This window comes from Triticum urartu, chromosome 7, assembly GCF_003073215.2.
Source record: "Triticum urartu cultivar G1812 chromosome 7, Tu2.1, whole genome shotgun sequence".
In the NCBI taxonomy this organism is placed as follows: domain Eukaryota; kingdom Viridiplantae; phylum Streptophyta; class Magnoliopsida; order Poales; family Poaceae; genus Triticum; species Triticum urartu.
The window spans coordinates 277,400,871-277,413,470 of record NC_053028.1 but is presented as its reverse complement, the minus strand read 5'-3'; the positions used below and the strand labels follow the sequence as shown (position 1 = coordinate 277,413,470).

Below are 12,600 nucleotides of genomic sequence, written 5' to 3'. Positions count from 1 at the left end.
CCTGTGCAGCCGTTGCCTGGCGCTCCCCCTCCTCGGCCTCGCGCGCCTCCTCCTCGAGGTCGCGTTCGAGCATCTCCTCGTACTCGCCTTGCCGGCGCTCCTCTGCCAGCCGGCGCTGGCGCCACATCTCGAGGTAGGTCTGCTCCTGCGCCGGCGTCGCCCCCAGCCAGACCGGTGGTGCGGACACCCACTCGCGCACCACTCCATTCCAGGAGAAGCGCGCGATGGGCTCGGGCTCGGGCTGCGGCTCCAGCTTGATGGGGGACGGCGGGGCCACCAGCGGCACCATGTTGTCGCCCGCCGCGGAGAGGGCAAGGGCTTCCGCCATTGCCTTTCGCCTCCGCCGCCTCCGCTCTGCGCCGTTCGTCCTCTTCGCTCTCACGGTAGACGGCCGCAAGGGCCGCCTGGTCCTCCTCGCGGACGACCAACGGCGTTGGCCTCCGGTCAACCTCGCGCACGCCCCGGCGCCTCGCCTCCTCGTGCTCGAAGGCGAACCACCTCGCCCAGTTGGGCGAGTCGGTTGCGTAGGCGGAGTCGCGGCGCTGCTCCGCCGTCAGCAGCGCCCGCCAGGGCCGCACCTCCTCCGCGTGAGCACGAGCCGACCGCGGCGCCGCCGGCACTGGGATCCTATCTGGATCCAGATGCCAGTCGTGCGGCAGCGTCACGTCGGGATACGGCAGCGGCTGGCGGTTCTGCCAGTGCCACTCCGCCTGGTGCACTAGCACGTTGACGCGCTGCCTCTGCCGGCGAGGCGCCGGCGGAGGTGGGAGAAACTCGGAGGGGAAAGGGGTGGCGGGGGACTTGCCCTTGGCCTTGCTGCCGCTGGCGCCGGAGAAGAGGCCCATCGTCGATGTGGTTGCGATGGCTAGGGTTTGCCAGCGACGAGGGAGCAAGGGTGGGCAGATGGGGACGGCTAGTTTGGATGAGGACGATCCCGCCGCACGGTCGGCTTAAAAAAGAACGAGCGCCGTTGCTGATGCGTGGGCCCATCGTCATAAATTAAGCTGACCGTGTGGGCAGCGGGTAGTTGGACGACCGCCATGTGGGGATGCGGCGAACAGCGAGAAGGCGCGCGAAGCGTCCGTTCGGCGTCCGCGCCGACGCATTTGAGACGCAAATTTGGGCCGCAAATGCGTCGGCGCGGACACGATTTGGGTTTGGGTCGGCGTGTTGGGCCGCCATTTTTGTCCGCGCCGACCCAAACGGAGCAGACGGACGAAATGGGTCGGCCCTTTGGAGTTGCTCTTAGTGATGAAACTGTGGAGTATTGACAAAAGATTGAACTAGGAAAAATTGCACTGACAGATAAAACTAAGCAAAATCACACCTTTTCTCAGTGAAACAAGACGAATCCCGCCGATGACCAACCTATAGCCTGAACAACAACTCTTCAGTTTCATTGACGGCACTGCGAATTCAGCAGAATCCACGCCAGCCCATACAAAAACTGGAGATGTTGGCTCAGCTGGAACCAATGCTCAGAGCTGCAACACCAAGATCAACACAAATGAAAGAGAACATGACCATCGAAAAGCGAGTATCTCATGGCCTCCCCAATCCGAAACTGGGATGACTGAGCATGTAAGGAGGCAAGTACTTGAAAACTAGTCTGGATAAATAGTCAGCTATAGATAGTATTCTCAACAGCCTACATTTCACGACCAAGAGTCTCTGGTACAATTTTCACCAAACAGTTTATAACTGAAAAAGAAAAGGCAAACAAGACTCTTGAATCCATCCCACATGGGAAGAGCGAAGGTTGGGCGCCAGAAGCAGAGCCACTGTTCAACAGTAAGACACAGCACCAAACAGATGAGTTGTCCATCATGATGCAGATTTTACACCACCCCAGAAGGAAGTCGCAGCACTAGTTGTCCACCAGCAAGACTGCACAACAACAATTCACTGGTTAACACATGTTAAACGGTTTGCCAAAGTGATAGCAGATGCTAAGATTATGTACCTCTTCACATAGTAGTAGCAGAAATCTGCAAGGATGAACGTCTGGACGATTTCAGAGAGGAGAACCATCGATGGCCAAAAGCCATAGCCCAGAGCAGTCAATAATCTGCCACGAGTATCCAAGACCTAAAAAGGCGAGTACCATTACTTGGTTTAGATGGACCCACACAGTCATGAATGAATTCTGCAACATGGATATAGTCTACTATATTTTCAAACCCCATGGATAAGCATGCTATTATTCCATGCATTAAAAGTAACATATTTCTTAAACAATGATGCAGCCAAGTGTGCAGACACTGAGAAGATACCGATACCATCCAACATGCAACTAGGTAAAATTATGATTTCCTAGGATATGTTAAATCAGGCATGAACATGGGTGGTCATGATGGCAACAAATGGAAAATTTACCTCAATAAAAACATTTGATTATGTGAACTTCTACTTAATGGTGTAAACAGTAAACATCAGTGAGAGATACCATTTTATTTTATGTGTAGTAAAACTATGTTTTCACTGTTCTGCTTTGTTCACCAAAGTATCTGGACTTTCTACCACTCTTTTGGAATATTTCATTATGTGTCGTCAGAAGGCAGTTTGTATTGGCGCTTTGGCGTAACAGAGACTAAAATTGCACATTTTAAATAAGAAAAAGATAGAGTAAAGAACCTGAAGGACCCAGTGTGCACAGCTAAGGAACCTTGCCACTCCCAATGCAAACACATAATGAGCTGTGAATGGTTCAACAATCTGCTCAAAAACATATCTTAAAGTTAGATAAATTTGACCGTTCAATTCTGCATCCAAGGGCCTATGTATGTTTTAACAGTTACCTTTGTATTCTGCATCAAGCGCAACTGGGGCAGCACTGAAACAGCTTCCAAGTAAACACAGAAGGCCCAGCAGATCCTATTGATCATGATATGTGATGTCGAAGGATGAGCAATAAATGCCAGCACACAACATGGTACAACCTGGACAGTAAGTCTAGTGAGTTGGTATTGGCGGCAATAAGAGGAAGTTCACAAGATAAACAGATTAACATGCAAAACTAGCTACCACAAGGGGCAAAGATACAACTCTTTCTAAAAGTGATACTGACATCTTGTGGACCTACAACATACAACCAGGAAATAAGACTCCCTAATCAACTAATGTCTAATGGCCTAAATCCTCACAGTTTTATAGTTTATAGATGTTGAATTCTTACCACGTAGTACAATGCAAAATTGTCCTTGTCCAGCATATAAGTTGACCTCAGTCTGAACCGAATCATGTAAATGACAAAAAGAGTAGCTACTAGTGTAGCTGAATCCAGTATTGTATGGATGTCATACTCCATAACAAAGCTGCAGTACAACCTAACGGCCAGGAACAGTGCTGTCAAATCCTGAGACTTGAGTGAAAGTCCTGCGAGAATTTAAGAAAGAGGGGAAGTTAGAGCATGTATATAGATTACAAAGCAATTGTCACGATCAAACTACACCAAAGAAAAAATAAGCAAGTTTATCACACTGATATGGCAGTTAGTGTGTTTTATTACAGCAGATCAGTCATCTGTATGCACTTCACTATCAGTAGAGACCCAGTTTCTTGTTAATGAAAACATGGTACATAGATTCCATTATGTAAGAAACTTTATTACTCCCTCCGATCCGAATTAAATGACGCAACCTCTATACAATGTAAAGTACCAGAGATATGTGAGAAGGCAGATTCTGTGACCATACAAATTATCCATGTGCATAGCTGTATACAAAATTTTCAGAGCTTGAGCATAGAAATTTCCTTGTATCTTGTATCAGGTGATGAAACAGAAACCTAATCATAACATTCAAACAGCTAAAAGACAGGCAGCAATATGAGCAGCAGACACACTAAGAAAAACCGAAATCCTTTAGTGACATGCAGAAAAAAAAGAGGAGTGGTTCATGTTTCTTAATAGCCACAGTTACCTAAACCCCAGCAGCAAACATAAGAGCAGATCAACTAAAAATTCCTAGCTCACTGTCTAGAAGAAGGAAGATGCTGCTGCTTTGGCTTCCGTTTCTAGCTCTGCTTGAGCTGCTTCGTTTCACGAAGAAAACATGCATCTTAAACAGACGAAGAACAAAGGAGCTCACTTTCCGCAAAGAAAACATGCATCTTAAACAGGCGAAGAACAAAAGGGGCACACATATGTTCCTAATAAGGATCAGAAACACAAATTACAAGAATGGAATGATGCTGATGTTGTATGAACAACATGTTTGTTGGTTCTTCTTCTCATGCAAATAGTACCATCCACGGACCCTTTTTTCATCAAAATAGCATCTAGGGACAAAGTCATTCCAACAAATAAAGCAGGAAAGTTTCTTACGAACAGCAAGTCCATGAGAGAGACAGGTGTTCCAGTAGGGACTGGACTGAAGCGCCAAGAGATGAAATGGTCCAAACAAACACTTTATGCACTATCACATACACCATACTGATCAGAACAATCTGCTAGAATCTTATGGAACCACATTCATAGAACGAGCATACAGCATGAATTGCCTGCATTTCGCAGCAGGGCCTCTAAAGTACACAGATGCAGCTACAGACACGCGAACGGGGCAGGGCAGTTGGATGGAACAGGAACATGCTTTTTGCTCACTTTGCACACATTCAGCGAAATGACCACACAAGAATTTCAGCGTTCCCCAAATCAGCATGTACGGAGTAGTAATATTCCACTTCCTTGCAATGCACCACGCAGCGTAAGTCGCAGACAGTGTCCAAGTAACAGTTACCTCTCATAGCAAAACAGTGGATTAATAATTTCATATGCCTCACCCCCACAAAAGAACAGAAGTACCTAGGTCCGAGGATAAATCAGGTTCATGATTCCAAAAGGAAAGAAAAAAATCCATATGTTTTCAGCACAAAGGTGACCCAGAAAGGAAGGAACTTTGGAAAAATCAGATCAGACCGCGGTGAAGTGAAGCTAGCTGGACGGATCGAGAGGATAGCTTTGGGGAAAGAGGGGGCAACAGAAGAGAAGAGAGCGAACCAGCGCAGGTCTTCTCCTTGGTGAGCTTGTAGATGAGCACGGCGATGCCGAGCGCGTGCGCGGCCTCGGCGGCGACGAAGAGGTTGTCGTGGTCGTGGACGATGAAGCGGATGAAGACGAGCGCGGTCATGCCCGCGACGACGGCGAGGAAGGCCTTGACCTTGGGCGGCTGCCTCCGCACCCAGCTGAGCACGACCGCCATCGGCCTCCGCGGCGCCCTCATCTCGGAGCTCCTCCCCGCTGCTCTGCTAGACTGCTACCGGCGGCGAGAGAGCACGATCGGAGAAGGGCTTGTGTTGGGTGCCCGTGCAGCGCGTGCGGTGCGGCGTGAGCGGTCTGGGTCTGGGTCTGGCCTTTGGTTTTGCAGGAGAGGAGGATGGATGGGTGCGGTACTGATACTGTGGTGGTGGAGTAAAGGCCCGGACGGGTCGGGCTGGGTTTGGTGCAGCTGCAACCGTTTCGTGTCGTCGCCTCGGGAGATCAGGCAGGTTACCTTTTTTTTTTGAGGCAGGTTGCTAGTATATGGAAACGTAGGATAAATGCGATGCTTATCTTTGCTTTGATGAGTCACCGCTTCATAGCAGATTTTGGTAGTATTATAACTCGCCTCCTTTTTCCAATTAATGGATAGATAGATAGGCAATAGAATAAACGCAATTAATCCGTATTTGCATTTGAGGATATGCTTCCTACTGGTGCGAGTTTGGTTCGCGTAGGTGGGGGGTCCGGCGTGGCGAGTGGGTCGGTCGATTCGATGGGAGTAGGCCGGGTTAAGCCATCTGACCGATCTACCTGAACCGATCGGCTGAGCTGAACGATCCGGTGTGTTGACTTGAGCGTGTTGGAATTGTTAATGCGCCCCGAGGACCTAGCGCGGAGTGGGGAGGGCGCGACGACGGCGACTCGCACCGCACGGAGGCCTCGAGGACCGACCTCGTGGAGTGGAGTGCGGAGCCTGGCGAGACGGCGACCTCCACCAATGGATGAGCTAGTACAAAACTCCAACGCGCTGTCTGTCATCCGGGGCCCGGTTCTTGGCCAGCTTGCCGCGGATTGTCGTACGTATACGTAGCCGTGCCGGACGGGCCGGTGTACCGCACCACCCGCCTCATCGCGCCGTGTGAAGGGGGAGGCGCGTCGCCGTCGGCCGCGGCACCAGTGTGCCATGCCGTGCCCAGCGCGGCTCGCTGTGGACAGCCGAAGACAATGAGCGTTTTTTACTTGCTGCGTCTCGTCCATTCTCGCAGTGTGCCGCCAGCCTCTGTTTAGTGGCCCAATTTCAGCGTTGCGCCGATTGCTGTTCCTGTGCAGCAGTTTCGTGGCTGATTAAATGTTCTAGAAAAAATTTCTCAATAAAATGTTCTACAGATTACAACCTTTTTAGACACATGTGGTTCGGCACAAATGCTATGCAATTCCTATTCGGTGCTTCAGGCGCCGCATATAGTTTGTTTTGCAAATGGCGCACAACTCCCAGCGCGCACCTGCATAGAAAATAGGCCGACCCATGCCCATGTACACCATCAGGCTTTATGAGGATTCTAGAAGTTTCCTGCCGGTTTTGTGAAACTTCTAAAAGCTTTTGACCGAGTTTTCTTAGTTTTTTTTTCCTTTTTATGTTTCGTTTTCCATTCTCTCATTTTCCCATTTTCGTGAACTTTTTTTTTCAGTTTGTAAAAAATCCCAAACATATTTCAAATTCATGAACCACTTTTCAAACTCATGAACTGTTTTCAAATTTGTGAACCTTTTCTTTTAAATTACTAAACATTTTTTTATTCGCAATTTTTTCTTTCAAATTTGTGACCTTTTTTTGTATTCATGAACTTGTTTCAAATTCGTCAACTTTTTTTCAATTTCATGATTTTTTAAATAGCGAATTTGTGCAAATTCATGAACTTTTTTTTGCAAACTCGTGATCTTTTTCAAGTTTGTGAACTTATTCTTTAAAATTCATGAACTTGTTTATATTCGTGAACTTTTCATTCAAATGCATGATCATTTTTCAATTCAGTGAACATTTTCTTATTCGTGAATTTTTTAAAAATCCGTGCCCTTATTAGTATTTCATGAACTTTTTGTACTTCGCCGGCATTTTCTAAAACCGTTAACTTTTCTCAGTTCACTATTTTTTTAATTCGTAAACTTTTTAAAATTCATGAACTTCTCAAACGCGTAGAAAAAAATTCATGAATACTAGAAAAGATTCATAAACGTGCAGCTGTTTCATGGCTGGTTAAATGTTCTAGAAAAAAATTCTCAAGAAAATGTTCTAGAGATTACAACTTTTCTAGAAACGTGCAGTTCGGCACAAATGTCACGCAATTCCTACTCGGCGCTTCAGGCGCCACATATAGGTAGTTTTGCAAATGGCGCATAACTCCCAGCGCGCACCTAAGGCGTCATCGTCATTGTGGCCGACAAGGTCGACAACAGGCTTCCGCCTGGAGCATCCCATCCTCCTCTTCTCCGCGTGGCCAGCCGCCGAGTCTGGCAACGCAGGCCTCCTTACCTAGCTTCCGGACCACAGTGAGCGTCCTCGTTACGTCCAGAAGAAGGCGTCCGAAGCCACAATCGCTTACCTCGAGCACCTACACATACCGGAGTCAGGAAGGACCTTGCCGCCGCCTGCACACAATCCCTCTCCGCCAACCACTACACTCAACCGCCACCACAACAGACCCCGCCGACCCCCCAGCCGCAGCCCCGATGACCTACGGCCGTGCGAGCCGCTGCCCAAGAAGCCAGATCTGAAGCAGAGGATCTGCCCAGATCAAGCAAGACAGCACACCCAGGCCACCATGCCGCCAGAGCGGTACGCTGTCCAGCACGTCTACATCGCTCCGTCGTGCCCCGTCGTAGCCATGGGACCGTCGGATGGGGTAGCCGCCGCCCCCAAGGAGCCAGATCTGGCGCCGAAGCTCCCATGGACAGCAGCGGCAGGTTCCTCGGGCGACCAGCCCCCCGTGTCTCTGTATCGTCCGCGCCGCTGCACTGTGCCACCGCTGGACGCACGCGAGTCTCCTCCGCCCGCGCCGCCGCACTGTGCCACCGCAGGTCGCGCGCGAATCCCTGCCGCCAGATCACGCCCTGCGCCGCCACGCCCGGACGAGAGGAAGGGAAACACCGTCCCTGCCGCCACCGCACGGGCTTTGCTCGGGGATGCCCTCACGTGGCGGCTGAAGGAGAATGGGGATGAGTGGTGGAGGAGTCGACATCGGCTAGGGTTTCTTCCGGGCCGCCCGCGCGGGAGCACACGGCTTGTACTAAAATTTCTATATATACATTTTTCATCGGATGGAGGGAGTATTGTTTTGGTATGTGTGATGTTACTTTATAAAATGAGTAACTAGCTATGTTGTTATATGTCTCCTTTTCATTATTAATTACTAACTATATTATATATTTTGTCTAGATAAATATGATGTTATCATCTATATTTATCAAGGAACACGGACGCGCGTGGTTCAGGCTAATTAGCGCGTACTGATCGGCTGGGTCACGCGCATGGTCAAATCTTCATCCAGCATACGAGGAAGTCCAATAAAATAAGTGTGTGGGCGTGTATACGAGCATCTATTATTATACTGTGCTCAAATATAAAAACTTCAAACTAATCTAGTCTATTATGCCAAGAATTATATAATATATCTCATAATGCGCCTGTCGCGTCATGGTTGCCACTCAGAATATGAAGGCACCTTCTGTGTGATTTTTTCTAATTTCTTCAAGTATCTATTCTCTTGCTCTTTGAGAAATACTACTACTCTTGTTTGTTCTGTGAATACGACGGATTGTGGTATTTGAGTTCTGATGTAATCTCATGCCCTCTCACTAAACCAACTACCCCGTGTGTCAGCCATTAGCCTGTCAGATTGAGTAGAATATTCCTTGAGTGGTTGGCATGCCACGGATACTGCTAAGGGCAGCAACGAGAAATTATTAATTTTTAGGGAAATGTTTTACGTCAGCGCGCCGGCCGAACGCTGGGCCGACTTCGTGCCTCGTCACGCACAACACCCACACACATATAGCCACGTCTCCCCCGACGTAGGCCCGTGCAAACCGCATCCAACCTTATTCATCCCTTTCCGGTTCATTCTCATCTTCCTCCTCTCGTTTCACCTCCACACGCTCCCTGCGACGTTCCCCCATAGCCCCGACATCCCTCCCATCTACAGCTGTTTCCTCGCTGCTCAGGGCGCCGACGGCGAGAAGTTACGGCGAGCACGTCAGTGACTACATCCCGGCATCAGCGGTGAGCTACTACCTCAACCGGCAGGCTTGACGATGGAGCACGCAAATGCTACAACTGGCTGGGGTGAGAGCTGCAACCACATACTGGTTTTGCTGGAACCAGTGATGGCGGAAAGCTGTGGGGGTTCACCTCGACGAGCCACGGAGGTCGCCATGGCAAGTTGGACTAGAGTTTGGCCGGGTGCTGCTGCAACCATGGACCAGGTTTGCTGGAACTGGCGGAGTGTTCTCCTGGAAGTATCCCCAAAAATTGCTTTCATCAGAGTTGTTCTTGCTGGACCAGCAAATTTTTGCTACAACCATATCTTTATTTTGCTAGAAGTAGCCCCAAAAATTGCTTCCATCGGAGTTTGTTCTTGCTGGACGAGTAAATTTTTGCTACAACCATATCTTTATTTTGCTAGAAGTAGCCCCAAAAATTGCTTCCATCGGAGTTCGTTCTTTTAATGGACCAACAATTTTTGCTACAACCGTGCCTTGTTTTGCTGGAACCACCTTTTTCAAATGATTCAATGGGGGCCTCCGCAGATAGCTCTTTTTTACAACCTTTTTTTTTCTTGCAGGCGTCGATGGCGAGCATCTGCGGCGAGTGTTGACGGCGAGGTCAAACGGGGGAGGGTGGATGATGTCGCTTGAAGCTACGTCGGTATTTTCCCAAAGAGGAAGGGATGATGCAGCACATCGGTGGTAGGTATTTCTCTCAGATATGAAACCAAGGTTATCGAACCAGTAGGAGAACCAAGCAACACAACGTAAACAACAGCTGCACACAAATAACAATTTCTCGCAACCCGATGTGTTAAAGGGGTTGTCAATTCCTTCTGGGGTACGGCGCCTCAAGATAGGCAAACGTACGTGAGGTAAATTTGTAGTATATTGATAGATCGAATGCCAAATAAATAAATATAAATAAATTGCAGCAAGGTATTTTTGGGTTTTTTGTTTAGTAGATCTGAAAATAAATGCAAAGAAAAATAGATTGCAAAGGTAAATAATATGAGAAAGAGACCCGGAGGCCGTAGGTTTCACTAGTGGCTTATCTCGAGGAAAATAGCAAATGGTGGGTGAACAAATTACTGTTGGGCAATTGATAGAACTTCAAATACTCATGACGATATCCAGGCAATGATCATTACATAGGAATCACGTCCAAAATTAGTATACCGACTCCTACCTGCATCTACTGCTATTACTCCATACATCGACCGCTATACAACATGTATCTAGTGTATTAAGTTCATGGAGAAACGGAGTAATGCAATAAGAACGATGACATGATGTAAACAAGATCTATCTATGTAGAGATAGACCCCATCATTTTATCCTTAGTAGCAACGATACATACATGTTGGTTCCCCTTCTATCACTGGGATCAAGCACCGTAAGATCGAACCCACTACAAAGCACCTCTTCCCATTGCAAGATAAAATAGATCAAGTTGGCCAAACAAAACTCAAATATCGGAGAAGAAATACGAGGCTATATGCAATCATGCATAAAAGAGATCAAAGAAACTCAATTACTTTCATAGATATAGAAAGATAGATCTGATCATAAACTCAAAGTTCATCGATCCCAACAAACACATCGCAAAAGAGTTACATCATATGGATCTCCAAGAGACCATTGTATTGAGAATCAAGAGAGGAAGATGAAGCCATCTAGCTACTAACTACGGACCCGAAGATCTACAAAGAACTACTCACGCATTATCGGAGAGGCACCAATGGAGGTGGTGAACCCCATCTGAGATGGTGTCTAGATTGGATCTGGTGGTTCTGGACTCTGCGGCGGCTGGATGAATATTTCGTCGACTCACCTAGGGTTTTGGGAATATTGGGGTATTTATAGAGCAAAGAGGCGGTCCGGGGGGCACCCGAGGTGGGCACAACCCACCAAGGCGCGCATGGGCCTCCTGGCGCGCCCTGGTGGGTTGTGCCTTCCTCAGGGCACCCCCCAGGCGCAGCCAGGGCCCGTTGTGTTCCTTTTGGCCCATAAAAAATTCTTCGTAAAGTTTCATGGCATTTGGACTCCGTTTGATATTGATTTTCTACGATGTAAAAAACATGGAAAAACAACAACTGGCACTTGGCACTATGTCAATGGGTTAGTAACAAAAAATGGTATAAAATGACTATAAAATGATTATAAAACATCCAAGATTGATAATATAATAGCATGGAACAATCAAAAATTATAGATACGTTGGAGATGTATCAGCATCCCCAAGCTTAACTCCTACTCGTCCTCGAGTAGGGAAGTGATAAAAAACAGAATTTTTGATGTGGAATGCTGCCTAACATGCCATATAATATTTCTTTCTTTATAGCATGGACATTTCGACTTCTATATTGTTCAAAGAAATAGTCTATTTTTGCTTAAATACTCAAGCATATTGTTCAAGCATATTGACAGCCGGATTATATCCTTTGGTCGGACTGTTGGATTATGAAGATACAAGATTGAAGACTTCGTCCCGTGTCCGGATGGGACTCTACTTGGCGTAGAAGGCAAGCTAGGAAATACGGATATATATATCTCCTCCTTTGTAACCGACCTTGTGTAACCCTAGCCCCCTCCGGTGTCTATATAAACCAGAGGGTTTTAGTCCGTAGGACAACATACAATCATACCATAGGCTAGCTTCTAGGGTTTAGCCTCTCCGATCTCGTGGTAGATCAACTCTTGTACTACTCATATTATCAAGAATAATCAATCAGGACGTAGGGTTTTACCTCCATCAAGAGGGCCCGAACCTGGGTAAAACATCGTGTCCCCTGCCTCCTGTTACCATCCGCCTTAGACACACAGTTTGGGACCCCCTACCCGAGATCCGCCGGTTTTGACATCGACATTGCTGCTTTCATTGAGAGTTCATCTGTGACGTCGCCATAAGGAAGGATGCCTCATCTCGTTGTTAAAAACAACATTACCGCCGGCCGCCGGGGGAGCCCTGGCTGTCGGCCAAACTCTCCTGCTAGGCAGTTTCGTCATGACCGCCTGTTCGGCTGCTGCACCGACGATGACTTCTCGGGTCATCGAAAACAACCTCCACGTCGGCTCGGAATTCGCCGAGCAGATGGATCCAATGGAGCTCTCTTCCCTAAACGAGCTCTTGGATCGCATCGCCGCCTTGGGAGTCGCTATGGACTATGATCGGATTGGGCTTAAACCCGATCAAAGGGAGATTAACTCTCCATCGGTCACCCATCATGTTGCGGTGGTGGAGGAACAATGCGGCGATTCCTCCTCTATCTTGAGGACTAACTATGTCTGAATTCCTGAGCTCTCCAAGCCGGATACCCATTTACGGGAGGACATCACCCAAACCCTGAACCTAGATTCAG

At 48.0% G+C, this 12,600-nt stretch overlaps 2 protein-coding genes across 2 annotated transcripts; one reads left to right on the top strand and one right to left on the bottom strand.

Moving 5' to 3' along the window:
- Nucleotides 1–1,594: 1,594 nt before the first annotated feature.
- Nucleotides 1,595–5,400, bottom strand: LOC125520721 (ER lumen protein-retaining receptor erd-2.2-like). The gene is made up of 6 exons (XM_048685709.1): nt 4,997–5,400; nt 3,176–3,375; nt 2,799–2,939; nt 2,635–2,715; nt 1,964–2,088; nt 1,595–1,887 (listed from the first exon to the last, which is right to left on the bottom strand). Exons 1-6 carry the CDS (start codon nt 5,217–5,219, stop codon nt 1,839–1,841), a joined length of 819 nt encoding a protein of 272 aa, XP_048541666.1. The 5' UTR covers nt 5,220–5,400; the 3' UTR covers nt 1,595–1,838.
- Nucleotides 5,401–7,190: 1,790 nt separating this feature from the next.
- On the top strand, nt 7,191–8,680 carry LOC125521622 (actin cytoskeleton-regulatory complex protein pan1-like). The gene is made up of 2 exons (XM_048686682.1): nt 7,191–8,313; nt 8,412–8,680. The coding sequence occupies exons 1-2, from the start codon at nt 7,798–7,800 to the stop codon at nt 8,484–8,486; spliced, it is 591 nt and encodes a 196-aa protein (XP_048542639.1). The 5' UTR covers nt 7,191–7,797; the 3' UTR covers nt 8,487–8,680.
- Nucleotides 8,681–12,600: the final 3,920 nt, after the last annotated feature.